Source organism: Battus philenor, unplaced genomic scaffold (genome assembly GCF_028537555.1).
Source record: "Battus philenor isolate CCGP_79_NKW_IND1 unplaced genomic scaffold, ilBatPhil1.0.hap1 SCAF_15, whole genome shotgun sequence".
NCBI classification, from domain to species: Eukaryota; Metazoa; Arthropoda; class Insecta; order Lepidoptera; family Papilionidae; genus Battus; species Battus philenor.
In genome coordinates, this window is record NW_027181677.1 from 9,327,275 (window position 1) to 9,348,763 (window position 21,489).

At 32.3% G+C, this 21,489-nt stretch overlaps 1 protein-coding gene across 2 annotated transcripts in view; it reads left to right on the forward strand.

Annotated features, from left to right (window-relative positions):
- LOC137918808 (protein lozenge-like) overlaps positions 1 to 21,489 on the forward strand; it is a 96,277-nt gene that overhangs the window by 21,874 nt on the left and 52,914 nt on the right. Inside the window, exon 1 of one of the 2 annotated variants that reach the window (XM_068761719.1) lies at positions 8,606 to 9,549. The exons of the other annotated variant lie outside the window; for it this stretch is intronic. Within the exon in view, the coding sequence (XP_068617820.1) occupies positions 9,438 to 9,549 (112 nt within the window). The 5' untranslated portion in view covers positions 8,606 to 9,437. Of the gene's footprint in view, positions 1 to 8,605; positions 9,550 to 21,489 lie in introns of those variants that run through there. 2 annotated transcript variants of the gene reach the window in all.

The following is a 21,489-nucleotide window of genomic DNA, read 5'->3' on the forward strand; positions in this document are numbered from 1 at the left end:
CAAAATAATTTTTGGATTAATATAACTGTCAACTTCGACAATCTGTTTCTTCACTTACGGTTTAATACTTATTCATTAAATAAAGAGAAAAAGTGAAACGAAAGAACAAGGGGTAAAATATTTTGTCCTTAACCTACATATATGTGTTATGTGTAGTTGGAACTTCCGGTCGTCTGCTTAGAAGGCAGGTTCGCTGTCCTCTAAGCCAGGCGACCTGATTGCCAAGGGGTGAATTTTTTTATTAATTCAACTTATTTCATTCAATTTTACACGATTTGTTTGTAATAATGTATATTACATAATAGTTTTAAATCAGAGCGATCTTTCCCCACTTTTTAACACGGTGTAATAAATTTTTAATACAAAAAAATGTACTGCAATGTTAACTATTGAAAATTAGTAACAACCCTTAAGGATTTTGTTACAGCGCCATCTACTGTATGAAAAGTTAACTAAGTAAGTGGTAAGTGCTGGAGATATTACATTTTAGTTTAGAAAATAATTTACAAAATAATTTACTTAAAAATATTCAGCTATTACAAATACAAACATTGAAGTTTTTTTCATTCAGATAATTTAACACGATTAAAAATTTATAAGCGTTACGAATTCATTTTTAGTATTTCCATTATACGAAATCTCTGATTTTCAATTAATTAGACGACTGCTACAAGACATGTCATTAGAACAAAACAATACTTATTATAATCTGTACTAAAAACTTGTAATCTAAAAGATTTTAGTATTTTGAGTTTTCGTTTTGTAATAGCGCCATCTGTGTACACAAGGGTTATTTAACACGAAATATTAAACACTAGCGTAAATCTTTTACTGTTTTTTGTTACTATCAACAGATGGCGTAAATGTAAAATACCTTTTACTGTAAATGTTGACTTTCGAAAACCAATTATTATTGAAATGAACAATAATAGCCTAGCAGTAGATGACTGAGACTTACGATCGTAGGCCATTAATTCGATTCCCCAGATACACAATTTTATAATTCACATTTGGTGAATTAGTTATATAAGATTGCCATTATTCACATAACAAGTTTCAACTTCTAACAGCCTGCAAAACCGTCCTGATTACTGTGTTAACAGTATAACTTCTACCTTCTGATGTGGTACTTGATGCTTTGATTTGAGATAATAGTGTAGATTTGTGATAATCTTGTAGTGATGGTTATTCGCAAATCATTTTTAATTAAACTAACAATGACATTTGAAAAGCAATCATAAAATGCTAAAAAATAACCATGTATTTAAGCAATTTCTTTTATATTTAATATATATCTTTCCTCTCTTTGTACAAAACAAAGAGAGAAAACTTACACTGGTATAATAGTACTCTTGCAAAAAACTATTAAAAGTGGTAGCCTTCTCATTTATTTCCTTCGAAACACAGTGATTTGTAAATTTTAATTTGTTCCTATTTATAAGATACATCATAGTATGATTCATTCAGCGAAAACTTTGGTTACTCTGCATAATTTTGTATAACAAAAACATGTCCACAACATTTTTGTTCCATTTCATATTTTCACAAACTTTAGGAAGAAGTACCATTATTTTTCGATTATTGTTGATTTATTAACAAACATAATTAAACAGCTTAGTAATAAGGCATTAATTAAATATAAGAATATATAAATATATAGTAGTACATAAAGTTTTACCCTCAATTATTTTCATAATACAAACGTCTTAATAAGATCAAACGGCTTCTCTCAGCTTATTTAAATACTGCTAAAGCGATCAGAGACAGACATAAACAAAAGAGAAGAGCGTGTGTGGCCGGGCATTATCTAGGACCCTTCTAATTATAGAGCGCACGCGTCACTACCTTTTTTAAATCGAACTCAAAAGGACTATTAGCTAACGATGGGTAAATTCTGTAATACTATAACTGAGAATTTATTTTTTGTTTTTGCCATTTCAAAATTTTGTCTGAATGCTGTTTGCCGTCTGACTACGACGATATTATCTATATTAGAGGCGAATGATAGTAATGTAATTTCATATTGTTATAGCGCACAAAAAAGTATGCATGTATATGAATAGGTATATATATATATACAGACGCTCAACAAACAACAGAGAAGGCTATGCTAGGAATTTTGATATGAGATCGAATTAGGAATGACCAGATCCGTAGACTAGCAAAAGTTACCGACATAGCCTAGCAGTATTCGAAAGTTCAAATGGCAATAGGTAGGCCACATAGCGCGTGGAACTGGTGACCGCAGGGGCCTTAAGTTTCTGATGGAGTTACTACGGACCGGCAAGCGCAGCGCAGGACGTCCACCTACAAATTGAACAGAGGTTGCAAACCGTTTGTAATCAGACCCATTGGATATCTATAGGGGAGGCCTATGCCCAATCTTGGACATCTGTAATGACACGCATTAAAATGAAGACCATTATATGTAGGTATGTTTTATGTTAACCTAAATAAAACAATGAATGTGGATACACGGCCCAACGTCATTACATGGACGCAAACCGAGTAATATCGGGAAAAATTTACGCCTAAATGCGTCATAGCGATTACTGTTTATAAGTGTTACTCATTACGTACTGTATAAATTCGGTGGAATATTTCCTCAAATAAAATCTTGTAAATAATTTAATATTGGTAAAAGTTGATTGAGATTGTTAAGTTAATTTTACATTTCCTATACAAAGTGAGTAAAGCTGAACTTAATGCCGAACTTTCTCTGTCAGATAACCATTTGGGTGGCGTAAAATTTAAAAGGTAGGTGCGATAAATTAATGTATTAAAAAGGCAATGAATAAAAACGAAGAAAAAAAATAAGTAAGACATAAAAGCTAACATAAATATACTAAATGTTTTATTTATTAACTCTACTTGACCATATTCTACAATAATATAACAACGTGACATAGTACATATATAATACACATTCTTGTGTATCTTAATTATCATTTCAGCCAAAGACATGCTGGACATAATACCCTCACCTATTGATTTCCAATAGAACTGACTGAAAGCAGCCAGCATCTCGTGTCATTCGTTGATCTTAAAAAGGTTGTCTATTCATAATTAATTGTTATTTAGTACCTATTTTGTTATTAATTATTTAGTACCTATATTATTTCGTTATTTATACCTATTATTGAAACTGAGCAGTGGTAGCCCAGCAATAGAGGAAAGGGATTTGCGATTGTAGGTCGCCAGTTTAATTCCCGGAATACAATCTTACATAATTTATACTTTGTGCATTAATTGTATGAGATTGCCACTGCTCACAAACAAGTTTCCAGAGGATAGGCAGCAACTTCTGTGTACCATTAGACCACACTGCTAACGCCAATATACCTGCCAAGCGTGACCATTATGGTATATCGCTCAAAGATATCTTTGAGGGAGGTTTATGCCTTGCAGTGGGTGTTATGGACTAATACGAGGATAGAAATCGAGGAATCCACTAAAGGCATTTTTAATTTTTATAGTCGTATTTGATAAACTACTTAGTATTTTAATAATCTATTTCTATTTCATTGTAATCAACTTAAAACTCTATAAATATTAATGTTATTATAAGTGTTTTATAATATTTTTAAGACTACTAAAGCTTTACATATGAGAAGTCGTGAAAACTAAAAGACATAATTACGTAATTGTATACATGATTCTTAAAATGAAATTAACTTTTATTATAATTGTCGTTAATTTTTATTATTATATTGAAAAATAAGAACTTTTTTTAGTGATAGAATAGACATTATATACATACGTCAATAAAAAAGACAAAAAATTACCCATGTATAATCTATTTTATAAAATGTAATTAGAAATTCGTTTTTATAATTGTCATGACAAGGTGTGCTGTCATGGAAAAATAGATTATACATAAAAACATTTATTTTACGATTACTAACTCTACATGACATTAATAAATTTAAAGATAATAATATCCAAATTTTACGATAAACGTCTTTCCGTGAATTTGACTCATCATGTTTAGAATTTCCGGTCAAACATCCTAAGATGAAATTTATCTTTTAGATATGGTAACCTTTGCCTGTGTATATCAACAAGCTTATATTCATAGCAAAATTTTAGGGATATAAACCTTTCATAAGAAATAAAAATTCATTGAAAATATTTATGGACTTGGGGAGTCCAATGCTACACAGTAACTAGTGGCAGAGGGACGTTTTAAAACTTTACCATCTGAATATCCTGCCTTTAAGTCGACTTATTATTAGTCATAATGAAAAATAAGGTTATGACCAGTGCTGCAAAATGCTTAAAGCATTATTATAAAAATAAAGTACATTCTTCAATTAAATCTAGTAATTAATAAACATCAGTATGGAAGCATAAAAAGAAAATGCAAATATCTTTTTTCCGACAAACCACCAAAACATATATAAACCTAATTTTTAACCGGAGCACAGTCAATGTGATTCGATAACAGTGTAGCAATAGAAGCGTTACCATATACCCTGGTGATTTATGCGAGTCATTGATGATGAAATAGTTTTATTTACACCGTCAACATAAAAATGATTAAAAAATCTTATGCAAGTTTTTGGTGGATTTTTTTCAGATCACAACTCAAGTAGCATTGAGTTGAAGAATGACATTATAGGGGAGCTTCATATGATTCTTCTTTCTACCAAATTAGACTCTTCTGGCATTCTTCTTGTGACGTAGACAAGTGATCACTTTAAGTTAGCATAAGTATATATAAATAAATCAAATAATCTTGATCGTGAAATCAAAAAATATCAATTTGTCCAACGATTGTTGGACATAACGCTCCTCATAGATCTTCGATCAGACCCATTGAAAGCGTCTTGGGACGACCTTAACAAATCTGTCTGTCCTCCTTATTGACATCTCCATTATAGAACCTTAAGGTACCGGCGACCATTTGTTCTAAGCGCTATGTGCCACTTCTTGCCAACCTGCTAGACTAAGTAGTCTATTTTCGTTCGCTTATGAATCTCCTCATTCTTCATCTCGTAGAGAAATCACGAGCATAACTCTCTCCATGGCTCATTGAGTAATTTTGAGTTTGACAATAAGACCTGAAGTAACCACTAAACAATTACTTAACGGGTGCCTTGAAATACATATTTCCAAGATTTTACATCATGAAGTTTTACTTTTAATACAATCTCTCAAAAAATTAAAGTATATGTTAAGCACGATCTTGTATTGAGAAGCAGGTTTGTGTAATTAATTTAGGTCACAATTATTTTACCATTCAGCCAGAAATCAAAACGCCACGCATTTAAGATATACGATTTAAAGAAAATAATCTGTAATTGACTAAAAAAATCATATATTATATTTATAAACAAGAGTATAAAACTTGATTTTTAGTCTGCGTTTTAACAATAATTTTAATGCATACTCAAAGATTAACATTAATTCTTTTATTAGTAACATGTCATCACATTGAAATGATCTAAAGCGGGATGTCCCAAACAAGCCAGCTTGTTAGACGCCAGTACTCTACAATCACTTCCTGCATTTCCATAACAAACGGACACCAACCGATACGTACATGCACATTACGAATAGTTCTATTTTTGAATTAATATTAATTCTCTTTTACATTTTATGGTGATTATTATTTCTAAGTGTTACTCTTTACGAACGGTATAATTTCGGTGGAATATTTTGAGAAATAAAATTGTGGTAGTGTTCATTACTTACAAATTATTTAGTGTGAGTTATTAAATTTGAGACATTCTGAACGCTTTTATTGAAATTATCTTTAAAGTAATAACATAGAATACTTCAAACATAATTATTTCAGACGTAAGACATCCACTGCTAAACCACTCCTATTGATTTCCTTAAGAACTGATAGGAAGCGGCCAGTATCAGTCTTTCGATATAATATTGCTAAACAAATATTTCTTTCACATGCTTTAAAGATTCATCATCATTTCAGATCATTTCAAAGATTATTGATATAAAAGTTGGTTAGTATTTTTGTAAAGTTATGTAATGTTGTGATATTTTTTTAGCCTTGTACCCACCTCTAAGCCGGAATCCATTACGCAGACTTAGTACAGATTAGAAGATAATTTGTGCACGTATTTTGGTTACATTCAATGTTACTTATGTTATATAAAATTAGAGGCAAGTATAACACAGCTGTTGTATGTTTTGTCATTATTACAAATTTTGACAATCCCCGTGATGGAATTGCGAACTATAAATATACCAAACTTATTCTAATATCACCAATTCAATTACTTAAATTTATCTATAGACGCCTACTACATAATGATCGGTCTTGCGCTGCTTGCAACGATCTCTCGTTTCTTCTCAGATTCTCGCGATCTTGGCTATGTCATCGGTCCTCCCAGTGGAGGGCCAATACAGCATCTACCAGCTTGTGGTTTCCATTTGAGACCCTTTCGGCCACAACGACTGTCAGCTGCACGAGTGAGGTATCGCGCCCCTTGCTACTTCAGACCAGCAAATCTTCGTGCTGGGTAGGATGATTGGTTCGTCTGCTAATCTATTCATTTCCGATTAGACCTCGTAGCGAAGCAATGAGCATAACCCTCTCCTCATTGTTCTTTAAATCACCTTGTGACTTCTTATATAGCTCATCACCAATGTTTCCTTTTTATTGCACATGACAATTTAAACTAGTTTTTTTTTATATAATACAGTTTTTATATAAAACTTCTCCAATTATGTCAGTACTGAGCCCATCACAAGCAAATAGGAATCCATTAGCGGTGAACCCATATGTCTCAGACGATCTAATTGAGGTGCGGCAAGCGGCCGCAGCTGCGGTTCGCTTCTTGCCGCGCGCCGCAAAAATCGACAACTGTGGTCTCCGGTCACTGGGTGACAACCCGCAATTACACCGCGCAGCTACCGACGAATGTCGGTGTGGAAGTGTCTTTACCGCGACATTACAACGTGACAGATAACGCCCATCGCACAATGTTTAACCATTCCTCTAACCTTGTTAATTTTTTTGCAGTGTGCTTCATTGATTGATAAGTCGCTGATTAGTGTAATTTATGTAATATCAGAAATTTCATACGAATGCAGACTAAAGAACGATTATAATCAGAAAAACAAAATAATATGATACTATTACTCCATAATTTCTTTCTGATATCACGTTTACAATAACGTGTGTTAAATGTATTGATAAAAATATATATGTTTAATTACTTTGTTGTGTATATTAACATGAAGTTACGTAAAAGTGTTTTTATTAATTAAAAAGCGTTTTATTATCCTTTTATCCATATTATTTGTCCCGTCTCTCTTTTTAACATTTTCTTACAAATAAACAGTTTTCCATCTAAAGTTGTAAAGGAAACATGTTTATTTCAGACCCCAGAAATTTAAAAAAAATTTGTATTCGTAGGAATGACTTGAATATTATAAGAATCTCACAAAATAACACACGTATTTATTCCCAAACTTTTAAAATACATTTTAATCGTTTAGCACAATAAACAAATTTAAAACCACAAGAAAGAATTACACCTACTATATGTATGATCTACGACTAATAATATAACAACCAACGCAGAAAAAATCTCAATTCAGGGTGCTTCCGAGCGGTGTTGTTTGAACTCCTCCAGCAGTAGAGGTCCTGAGATGATGATGAACAGGAACCTCGTAAGCAACGTAACTGTTGTTACTTATATCAAAACATGCAAAATGATTTTACTTCAATATGAAAATGATAAAATAATTATCATAAATATTTTATTCTAATACGGTGACGTGTGTAACGATGGGCGGGACAAACATCATACTATTAGTTACTCGGCAACTCACTGAACGTTTGGTGCAGTTCCGATCATGTAAGACCAAGATTCATTCCCAGGCAGCGATGCAACAAGTGTTGCGCCGCGACGCCAAACATTTTTCCCGGCGCGTCGCCGCGTCTTACCGCGGGCGGGGCGCAACGCCACGCCCAGCCGAGCATACGCCCCTCAGTCTTAGACCTACTTACTTCGCATCGTAAACATCCACTGAACTTCAATCATATTCACGCACCAACCTTTTCACTAAAGAACTTTCCGCGTATCCATCAACGCATAAGTAACGAAGTCAATATTTTGGAAAAAAAAAATTGCGACTAATATTTTTATCGTGAATTTGTATTTGTGTAATAGTGAAACTTCTCAGTTTTAATTATAATGAAATCGTTTCACGTTTAGATATCTTAATTTTCAAAAATGAGGTATGATGATTTACAGCTACGTGAACTTAAATAGTTATACTCTTTCTAATACGATTTATGTTAATATATTTTTCAAACAACAGAACAGATTCAATGAGCTAGAATAATGAGAAAAGAGCGAGATGCCGTATAGCGTTCCGAAATGAAAAAGCTCATTATATTTCCTTGCCGACAACGGAACAAAACAAAAATATTTAATGGAACAAAACTTTTACACGTCTCACTCGCTCACGTTGTTAGGAACGTGCGTGCGAGCGGGAGACAATTGCCGCGCATTTTCCCGGCAAATGAAGCGTGGCCAAACCGCAGATTGACCGCAGAGAATGGAGGCAGCGAGTGACAGAATGGCGGCGACTCAGTAGTGGAGACTCGGCCGAGCGGAGCACACGCGTGCAGCCTCCGCGCACTGACTCATCCGGCGCGACGAGTCGAGTCGACGAAGTGAATACCTGACCGCCGGGACTTACGCTCGTGTTTGCAAAAACTGTAGCCGTCAATTAGCGGCTCGTTGACGTAACTCGTGGGGAAATATCTTGAAAAGCCCGCGCTCTGCCGACGAAGCCTGCGCCGGCGCAACTACCGGAGGCATATCCGCACCGGCATGCTTTCGCTTTTCGACGTTTCGCGCTAAAACTAACGCCGTGAGTCATTTACAATGACGAAAGTTAAGTTGAAACAGAGATCTTCAAGGTCCGTGCTTACTACTGTGCGTTGAGGAAATACGTTAAATAAATGACTGTTTACACACGCTATTACTTATATGTGTGAACTGCTAATTTGAAACAAAATACTCCATTACCGACTGATTAATTTAGTACAATAATAAACATCCAAAGATCTCATATATTACTGGTTACATTAAATGCATGAGAAGGCGAGTGACGGACAATAAAAAAGTGATAATTCATTGAACAATACGGGAAATTTCGTTGGCGCAGTGCCAAGGATTCTTAAACTGCAACATTTGAATAAAGACTATTGTTCATCATCGTTAATGTAGAGAAAGTAAAAAAATCTTCACCAAACTCACCACCGACGTGTATCCTTATTCGATACCACTAATTGACGTGAAGTGTTTGTTATATTATAAAGTGACCACTGTACCAAACAGCCCTAGTTAATATTGGCTGTCAATAGACTTTTAAGATTTTGTTGCTTCCATTGCCGGTTCTCTATGGACTAACAGCCGGTGGTGGTAAAGCAGGGTGTAATGGTGTGAAGGATGCACCTTCCATACGAGTCGAGGGGCCGACGGCGCCGCGAAATGGCCGAGCTGGAACCCTGGTGGCTTCAATCCATCGTGGACGAGACCCTGGTAGAGCACCCCGACCTCGGTAATCAGCAATAATTTTTATTAAATTTCAAACACTTTTTTATTTATTAAAATTTAACAAGAACCTGCAATAAATATATTTTTTTAAATTTAATTTACACGCAAAATAAATTCGTTCAAATATACTTTACATACAGTTTATTATAAACGAAGTATTCTTTAAAATTAAACCAATAAAGTAATCAGTGAGTACATGAAATATTTTCTTTATATTTCATTTAATGAAATGATTATCATTAATTTAAATTTTTCCATGCGCAAATTGCAATGCGACGTCACTGTAATTACAACTAATGAGGTAACAACTACTAGTATGAAATAAAAACCTCAACTATATTAGTTCTATTAGTTAATAGATGTTTAAAAAGCTATTATCTAAAAATACCGTTATAATAATTAACGCATTTTTAATTCTTGTAACAAGATTAATTAATGAAACTGGAAATTCTTAACAACAAGCGACGCAAATTATAAAAAAAAACAGGTTAATAATTTCATACAGAGGTAAAAACATTTAAAATAATACAATTTCAAGAATAAAAACTCTACCAATAAGTACTTATATAATATAAACAAATTAAAAATAACATTAATTATATAAGATTGCCATTGTTTATTTACAAGTTTCTAGAGGATAGGCAGCAGTGTCCTGTGCGTATCATAATACCACACTGCGTCTACCAAGCGTGGCGATTATGGAATATCCCGCCATAGATATCTTTATGGAGCGTATACCTTGAAATATAGATACTCACTCGGGCTGAAAAGAAGAATATAACATATGATGTTAAAGTAATTAAAATTTAAAAACAATTATTTCTATTTCACCTCGAATCCATATCGCGGTTATTATATCGATTTATGAAAATAACTTTAAAAAAATTTTATCGTGTAAAAATTATTAAAAGATTTGGTTGCTATTTATAAAAATATTTACGTATATAATAAAGGAATAAAATACCATGTTATGATAAAAGAAGACCTTGACTTGATGGTTCTATCTTCTCGTAACTGGAACCTCTCAAGAGTTTTGAAATACAAAATCTTGTAATTACTATCCATAAACACTATTTTCTTAGTATACAAAAACATTTCGTTGTATTATTTTAATTGTAGCCTATTTATTTAAAGCTTCTATTAATAAAAAGATGTAATATAAATTAACGCTAAGCCGAAATCGCGTTTAAGAAAATTGAAAAAACGTATGACAATTATTATTAAAATTATTGTCCTTCACAAGGCAATAGGGGTTTTATGGACTATACGATGTAATCTTTACATTACTACGTCTTTTAATCTATTATCACGTCAGCTGATAGACACCCGCTGCAAAGTATAGGCCTCCCCCACACATTGATCAGATTGAATTCGCCGCACTGTCCGCATCCAGCGACTTCCTGCGACCTTAAGTATGTTGTCAGTCTATCTAATAGAACCTACACATGTCACTACAAATCTACCATGTTAACATGGATAGCCCTTCTGTTAATAAAAGACAAAATTCCAAACTACAAGGTCTGATATTGGAAGACAGAATAGCACTTTCAAACGTTTTTCAAACGTACTCAAAATTATTACTGCCTCCAAGTACAATGATTCTTTAATTACGTGACATGGAATCTTTATTTTTATTTAATTTTTTTGGTTAGTTATTACTTATTATTCGTTTTATATTTCTATTAACCAATATTCGCTAGACATTGATTTGTGTGACTTCTTGTCTGATTAACAAAAGAAATAGAGTGTTGAGTTAGCTTAACAGTGTCATAGTATTCTACATTTTGAAATACCAAACCACGAACAATATTATATCCAAACACATGATGACCTGTACCAGTCGTATTAACACAATTGTCGATGTACTATTCAGTTTTGTTATTAAAATATAATTATTAAGGCGAAAATTCAATTATAAACTTGTTAATATTGTAATTTTTTGTCACACTATACCGCGAATCGAGAGTACTACATGTCTCTACGAAAAAAAAACGAAGCACAATGACTTTTCATCTTATAATTCTACATTGTAATATTAGAGAAGTGCGTTTTTTACGCCTTCGTTATAATCAATAGACTTGGTTTTACCGATGAAACAAAATGTGAAAAAAATTATTATTTTGATACTGGAAAACCATATCCGACTCGTCATATTTCCGGATTTTCCTGATAAAGTCTTGTTTAAATATAATTTTAGATCATTAAAATGTTATTCGTCATTATTGGATTTGTTCAGTCTAAATGAATTATGTATGTGTTTGGGACTCACTTTATTGACTTTGACAATTTAGAGCCTTACGTGTTTAAATAATACAATCTAAACAACTTACGCTATTATTGTTTCACATATTATTTTCATTTTACTTTTAATTAGCTATTTTAGTAAATTATAATTTTTCTTTATAACTTTTATTACTAATTTACGAACTTAATTTTTTAAAATTTAGAGTGGTATAAATAATGGTGATTTAATCTGATTTTTTGTTGATTTATCTTGTATTAGGTTTACTTATGTCGCATACTTCATTAAAAGGATATTGTATATTAGCTACATTCATAAGAAAATATTCTATAGCCATCTTTTAAAATTTCTACGCAGAGGAAAAGACTTCAACGCTATTTACTTTTTTTTCATGTTCGCTCTGTTAGTCACGGTTATTATTTAAATAAAAAAAAAACTATCAAGAATACTATGAAGTTTCTAGCTATTTATAATGAACCAGGTTTCAAAACTTGTCAAACCAAAATGGATTGATATCATATTTTTAAAGTATGTCACAAGTGCCGTGTAGAGATAATTCCATTGATACAGTAGCAGCCTTTGCTTTCTAATTTTAAATAATATGCGGTTTCTTTTGATTCTTTAGAATAGTAATGTATTTCAGGTTAGCACACTTATTTAAGCTTCTTTACGTCTGATTTTGGCACTTAATGTTATTTCGTACAACGGACGAAAGTTTTAAATAATTGCCGATATTCAATTCATAATTGATTTATGTCTCAATCATTCATAAAAGGATTGAATTTAAAAAATCCATTTTATTACATATACAATAAAAATTTTACTGCCTTTTTATATTTTTACTTTCTTAATTCGATCGAATAGTTTCCTATATGATCGTATATTAACATTTTTTTACAAGTCGGATTGGTCGTGGTGAAGTGTAGGCCGCGTGGGAGAAGAACCAATAGACGATGGGGCCTTACGGTTATAGAGAAGAGGCCATGGAAAGCATAGCCGGACGGACCTTGTAACGACCATCGAAAGACGCAGGGTGCCGGTTGCTACCTACTGATCCTATTGAAAAACTTTAAAAAACCCTATATCCATCAGTTTACTTTCTATCATTGAATTATTAATATAATAACCGATGTAGTTTATTTAAAACTAGATAATTAAGCCAAATAACACGTTTTTGGTATTCATTAAGGAATATTTGTAGAAACAATAATTAAAAACGCTTTGGCGTTAAGATCGGGAACAAATAGTTAGTCACTAAGCCGGGAATCGTATTACGAACTTGCGAATTAGAATAAAGCCACTTGAACCGGCAAGCTAAGCAATCCCGTTTGTATAACAACATGGTTCTATATACGAATAAAAGGTATAACAATTAGGTACAATCACGTACAGTCAACAGCACGCGGATCCCTGCTACCGGCGCCTCTAAAAGCACTCATGGTAATGAGCTCATTGAATGTGCCCTAATGAGGTCACAGGCTGACCGGGCCGATCTAGAGATCTATATTATGTTAGCCGGTGTTACCGAATTGTTACGCGGGTATAAGTGCTCCAACTTAATTACTTCCACTGTTTCAAATACATTTGCGCTACCAGTTGAATCCAATAAACGAGATAAGTACACAAATCAAACAAAAAGTAGTAAATAATCAAAAATCCAAGGGAGTTTCTTAATTTGAAAAATGTCATATCTGTAGCTATCTAAATCATTAATAAAGAGTTATTTCTTCGGATTTTGCAACTTTGCGTATCAATATTGAAATTATTTATCTCTTTTTCATGTAACTATTTTTATATTTGCGAAATATAAAGATAGCAGGCGGTGGTTTTTTATTTGTTTATCTTTTCTATAGGTACAATATTTACAATGGATGGCGTGTTTTAAAAATAGAATCAATATCGTGTAATGAATAGATACTGTCGGTTTTTAAAAACTTGTCCAAGAGGTCAGCTACATTGCAGAAACGAAAATGTTTCGAATTTTTATTTATTATATTTATTCAGACTAACATGAGATTTTTTATTTTAGTGATAAATTTTACGAAACACCGTTCTTTTTAAATACTTTTGGTGGGATTGATCTTTATTAGTTATCTAATGGATTGGTATAATAAAAATACAGAATTATTTATTTCACATGTAATATGTTCGATTTCCAGACGAAGAAAACTTTTTTTAGAAATTGTGTAAATAATAATATACTTTTAAACTTTAGAAAATGTCTTTCTTGAGCAAAATATCCTATGTACAATGTCTTAGGTACTTTTTCTTCGTATTTTATGACATAGGAATGCTCAGTATAATTCTATAGAACGAGTTTTTAGCAGTCACTTTAGTTGTCTTGCGATTCAATTATTTCCATACGTACTTCAAATAATATATCTCATTTCTCTGATGGTCTATCTATTGTCTATTATTCCACCTCAATAAGATTCATTATTATCAAGTAAGGTTTATTTTATCCTAGTATTTCAAACGTTACAATTCATGTAAGGATCCGATATGCTACCAGATACGACAGATCGGGAATCACTACTTTAGTTCATTGAGTAGCACCAAACAGAAGTTGTAAACAGTGTTGTTGTTGTCAAAATTTAATTATGAAATTGTGCTTGAATACTTTAGATTAGTTCCAAATGTACAACAGAATGATAACTATATATTTATTCACTCTTTTAACACATTGTGTAAAAGCGGACTTAATGCCGTATAGGTATTTTCGTTCAATTATGTAAATCCAAAACTTTTACGACAACCTAAGAAGTACATTAATCTTGCAGGAGGTTGTATATAAAACGTCACACTGGTGTAGCAAGCTTCAAATAGTAGCAATTATAACTATATTAAATTACAAGATAAATGTGAAATTACTGGGCTGTTACATGCTTTTTTGCACACGGTGGCATAAAGTGTGATCCTCTTTAGGATATTTTGCGAAAGTTTCACCCATTATACATTATCTCACAAAGAAACGCAGTGCTATGATTCTATAAAAGCCGAAAAGCCTAACAGCGCCTAACACTAATCAGTGTCAAAAGCAAACGCGGTGAAGCAAATGGTTTTGTATTTCAAAACCGAGATTGCAGAGATGTGTCAACAATGACGGTGATTACCACGTTTGAGTAAAAAAAATTACATTTTTTTTTAGTTTGATAATCGGAACATGTCACCTTTCAATATGTAACGATAATGTGGTGATGAACTGGATATTGTGAATCAGGTTTTAAGGATCTACTTCCACAAAATCCTTTTAAGGGTTATGCCTAGTAATCGACATCCTTCGGCTGTACCTAAAGATGATTATCGTCCTCAAAGCAAGAATTACTTTTGTATGATTATTTCGCTCGCACAGTCATATCGGTTGTTCATGATGTTCAATAGCACTGTTGAAATTTGTATTCTAAATATTGAATACCACCACACCCTTATTATTGACTCTATTTTATCTACGTTATTATTATTTAAAATACGACGTTCGTTGACTACAGCAAAAAACTATGACCACAAAAATGACAGAAAAATACTTTTACATGGTGATGAAAAAGTAAGATGGAATTGTCATTTAAAACTACCGGGCATTAAAATCCGAAATATAGAAGGTCTTGCAGGGATTGTTTCGAGGACTGGCAAAAGGATTGGCCAAAGTGCATTTTATCTGACTGGTATTACCATGAAGGGAATAAAATTGATTTGGTAGAATAAATAAAGAATTTACATTTAATTAATCATAAGTAAGTTGTTATTTTGATATAGCGAAGACATATAAGAAGAACAGATTGGGCACAACGCGTATATACAGATGTATAACAATATACACAACGGTAATGGGTATAGAAAAATACCCAACTAAATTAATACTATCATAGTATCTAATATAACTCCACCGCAGCTGATCAACACGGTTACACTACCATTTTCTGTGATTTAACCATAGGCAAATCTACACCTGGTGTTTGTATTCCTCTTTAGTTAAAATATAATACAAGGCTTCTGGTACTACTGCTGAAGAAACTATCTTTAAATAGTAAACTAAAATAATGGAATAAAACTATTGTAGTTAATTATGAAACATAACAAAAAATATTAAGTACATGAGAAATAGGTTACTAGTTTATGACCATTAAAAATGCCATAAGTATCGATGATTTAAAAATACTTCAGTTATAAATTACAACAAAGCGACGTATTTTCCCAACAAAGTCTTGAAGTAAATACAAGAATATTTTACAAGCAAATAGTTTAGTCCGGCAAATCCTAAAACTTGAATTCATAAAAAAAACTCACACACGATTCACTTCCCCCGTACAAATATGATTTGCGCTTTGAATTTACTTTGGTAAACCCAAAATAGCCGAAATACTTTTTGTAATTTTTTTCGCTACTATTACTATTTCATATATATTATAGATTTAAATAGACGAGTAGATAAAAACATCTTTAAGTCTTATATTATTAAAATATTATTACATTTTATGCATATCAGTAATAATTTGTTAATAAAATTAAATAGGGATTGACATACATAAGTATACTGACAAGTATATATATATATATATATATATATATATATAAGAACTGAGACTTGCGTTTGTAGGTCGCGGGTTCGATTTCCGGGATACAATCTTACATAATTCTAACTTTGTGCATCAATTAGTATAAGATTTCCACTGGTCTCAAACGAGTTTCCAGAGCACGAGCAGTAGCGTCCTCAGCGTATCATAATATCACACAGCGATCGATGACCAGCCTGTCAAGCGTGGCGAATATAGTATACCCTTCTCCCCTAAATATATCTCTTCAGTGGGCGTCTATTGGCTGAAACGATGACACATAAGTATCATGGTAAAGCCAAATATTATTCTTGTAAAGGAACTAATACAAATTGCACATAGCTAAAATCTAATGCTCTACAAACTACGATGAAACAGGAGCAAGTAATCTTAAAACACGGTTCGTTCTCGTAATCTAATATATAATTACAAGTCATTAGCACGGTGAACGTAACGTTACGCGCAACCCGTTTCAGCTATTACCGAAACTAAAAATTATGGCACTAAAAATGTAAATCTCCATTAACTTACAGGTTAAGTAATAAGTAGCGTATTAATTGTTTAGTCTAGACTTGGATATATTGAATAATATTGCGTACGTTCGCGGTACGTAAAAATTTATGCTTTATTAAAATCTTTAGTCTTTGTAAGTCTTATCTCCATTACAAAACGATATAATTTATTTAAATAAAAACCTAACAATATAAATGAATTTAACAAAAGCTTCCATAAAAGATAGAGATATACATATCTTCTATTAAAGATATTCTATTATATCTATTCTATTCTATTACAGTTCTATTAAGGAAAGAAACATAGACATTATGTTATAAAAAACGTTACAATATAAATTAATTAACCAAAAGCTTCTATTAAAGATAGAGACCTACCAAAAATACAAGAGATAGTAGATAGGTAATGGAGATTTAACTACTTTATATTTCGTCATTATCAACCCAGGCTTCCTGTATTGATTTATAAAAAGACCGATAGAAAGTAGCAGCATTTCCCAATGGCTTTAACAAGGTCATCTGCCCGCCTTGTGGTTGGACGTCCAACGTTACGCTTATCGGCCCTTGATCTCCACTATTGAATCTTGACTCCCCAGCGGCCATTTGTTCTGGGCACAATTTTGCTTGCCCATTGCCACTTCATCTCACCAATCTACTGTGCTATTTCAGTTACGGCCGATACTCTACGACTCTCTTCATTACAGATTTTTTAAATTTGCTGTAATTTTTTTTATTTCGATTTATTCTCGTTGTTAATAGGTTAAGTATTAAGCTAAGTAATCAAGTTTTAAGCTTAATAGTGTCTGAAAATCATAAATCATGGGTTTGATGACAGTAAAGAAAGACATCTGGCAAGTACAAGTACAAAAGAGGTGTTCTGGGACATAAATTTAAAACTTGTCTGAACCCAAATCTCTTAACGGAAGCATAAGCAGCATTTCAAGACTCTTAAAAGTCTACGAACCTTAGCACGATATAAAAAACAATAATAATAATGTAGAAAAATGAGATTGATTCATCATTCCAAAGTCATTTGTTACTATCATCCCGAATTCAAATTTAGATACTTAGAAATTTTCAAAAAAAAAACATACGACAATGTAAATAAGCTTCGGAAAAAACAAAAACCCAATGGTATTTATTTGATAAGCAAACAAAAAAATCTATTTTTAAAACACACCGCTCATCGTAAACATTGTGACGCTAGAAGAAGATAAATAAAAAAACCGTCACCTGCTATCTTTACATTCCGCAAATATGTATGGCTATTAGTTATATAAAAAAAGTAATAATTAATGTCAATATTGATTCGCAAAGTTGTGAAATCCGAAGAATTGTGACTTTAATAATGAATTAAGTAGCTATAGAGTCAAATTTAGAAACCCATGATACTTCGGGACATTGCGTGGTTAATGTTTCCTTGGATTGGTCAAGTTAATACGGTATGCTAATTTTAACAGTGATCTATTTAAGCAATTAATTTTCTCCTCGTATTAATTTTGCCTGTTCTCGTACGACACTTAGATGTTATTGCGTCTTAGTGGCTAAGGTACATTGCTTCTTCAGGACTCGTTCCGTAGCCATATCTGTCGTTTTGCGCTTCTCTTTGGTTTTTTATTACTGCCGGCCCTCTCCTATGGATATATCTACTCTGTGTGGTATACTCGATACATTAATTTTTCTCTCAAAAAGATCCTTTTTAATGCTACGACAAACAAAAAAACAAAGAAAAAAATTCATTAAGTTAGCCGAATTGGTCAAAACCAATTGAAGATTTAGTCGGACGTACGTAAAGAAAGCACTGCCATTCAGCATTCATCATATCTAGGCACCGTTTACCACGGCTTAACCGCATTCCTTGCCCACACTTTAAGGCCGCATAATTTGAATATAGCTTCCGTAAATAGTGAAACCACAGTTGCTACTCGCTACAAACATTTTTTTTTAATTCCGTCTACACCTTACGTATTTCGTTAAAAATAAATTTTATACAAAAAGACGGAGAGATAGAGTTACCTTTATAATCAAAAATAATAATAATTTACACAGTTCCATATGTCTGGGGGCTCAATAGCCAAAGACAATAAAACTAAGAAAACCCTAAATGACCGGCTCGAAGCGTAGGGTGCCGCGTTATGCCGTCGACCGGAGGTGGGTGCGTGTGTACTTGCTTCTATAACAGAAGCGAAGAGAGAGGAATTTCTAAGACCAAGCGAAGTCACACCGCAAATCCGACGTCGGCGGAGCTGTCGGAGATATTCATCTTTCAATGCTGAATTATTATTGGTAGCGAAGCCATATACAAGACGCACCGCAGCAAGTCTGACATAACCCATCGCTGACCACTGTTGTAGGTATACGAAAGCCATTCATCCACGTCAAGAATACAGAGTTGAGTAGAATTAAATTACACTTTAAAAATGTGTCTGTCAACTAAACATTTGTCGGCCAAATGTCTATCTGTATAAAGTCCAAGGCTCGTTAATGTAAAAGGAAAAAAACATAAAATGGTATCATTATAAAAATAGATACAAATTTTGTAAATTGATGACGTACAAAAATGATTGATATGAATAATTTACCGAGGACATCGTATATACTAATAAAAGGTAAAAATAGATACATTCAACAATAACATCCGTGATACTATTAAAGTTAAATAATTTTTGACGTTTATTCCGGATGCCCTTCAATAAAAAAAAATCCCATTCCGAAAATATTGATTGCTATTTTTGTAATGGAAAATCCTTGTCTATTAATAAAACCGTGTCAATAAACAATTAACAAAAATTCCCAATATTTTTTTGTATAACTTGTAGTTGGAATTTTTTCTACTATAACAGTTATTTATACGCCTATAGATGACTCGGTACTCCGATTAGTGTAAACAAAGCGAATGTTTTTCCTTGTTCGATTAGATTTTTTTGACACTACCGTTGGTTAGCGTCCGAGGTGTGTGATAACTCTACCATACAACGAACGCTTCTTGAGGCGTGTCGTTACGTAAGAGGTAATTATTGTAAAAACATTGCGTACGCCCGATGACAGGTGTGTAATATTGTTTATTTAAATATTCAAATGACACAAAATTTGTTCCAGTATGACTATTTATAACATCTATATATTCTTCATTTACTGTTGTTACTATCCACATAGAATTATATAATTATGTCCGTCATGAGAAGAATATCAGAAAAGCGTAACTTGATACAAATAAAATAAGATTGAACTTCCCTATAAGGCATCCTTCAACTTAAAATCACGAGTACCAAACGCGTCCTAATTTGAGAGCACACGACAAAATCCGACGGGTTATTTTATGGTCACATTTACAATATTTTTAATACAGCAGAGCAATTCATTCTCAACCTCTATATAAGAGAATTTTTTCCAATTACTAGATATACATCTTTCTTTGATTGAAATTTATCGCTCTTTTGTGTCCAAAATCAATTTTAGAGGTAAACTCTCATCATTTCCATATTTATAATAAAGGAGTGATTAAATATGATATTCCATTAATATATATTATAGCTATTGACATATATTACAAATAATCATCAACGTACCATGTTCATAATTAAGCATTTAAGCACGGGAATTCACCCATCAATAGAGGCGTATAGATATAAATAAGTAATTTATAGTAATTAATTATAAGATCACGGATGAATAGACGGATTTCAGTTATTATATATTAATGAGGCTACCGTGATGAGGCGTCACTATAAAAACATTTTTTTTCCTCTAAGCCATTAATGGGAAAATTTAATAACAATCTAAACATTGACCCTATAAATAGTGTTGATAGAAATAAAAAACAACTATAAAAAATCATCGATATACGCGGACGTTATGTCTATGTTGCCAGGGCAACAACGTCACAATATCAAAACTTGTTTCTGAATCATTTTTATAACAGATGTAGCGTAAGAGCAACCAGAGAGCGTGGATGAGAACGCACTACGACTGTGTGTGAAATGTTTTATGTAATAATCTAAAATAGAATGCAATTTAATTACGCAAATCATTTCGTTTCAACTTTCAACTAACGGGATTATGATAATCGAAGTAAATTAATTAATAATTTTCTTTCATATTTAAATATTTTTATTATTATAGTTATTTTCTTTCTAACTTCTACATACTTTCACATTAAGTAATTAATTTTAAATAAATTATTATACAAGCTTGTGATATATGTAATTAATGAAACTAATACATAATAATAAATTTATATATAAATAATAATAAATAATATTTTTATAAATAAAACATAAATGTACATATGTTTATTTTCCAGTGTAGTATTATAAGATTATAATAGCATAAAAACTTTATTGTGTTATAAGGTCAATAACAAAAAAAATAATGGCGTAGTCAGCTGGCTGATTTTACAACATTTTTAATTAGCTGTTAACAAAACTATCTGTGAAATTTGCAATTTTATTCACATAAACCGCAAATATTTCGGTTGAATAAACTGATTTTAATAACGAGTATCCTATTGATTTTGATACACTGCTAAAAACCACACGTTAAGTTGGTTTTTAATTATGTGTGTTGAATATTACTTCCTGTTTTACATCCCTCTTCGAGTTTTTATTTTAAATACACATATTTACAAGGTATTAAGTGAG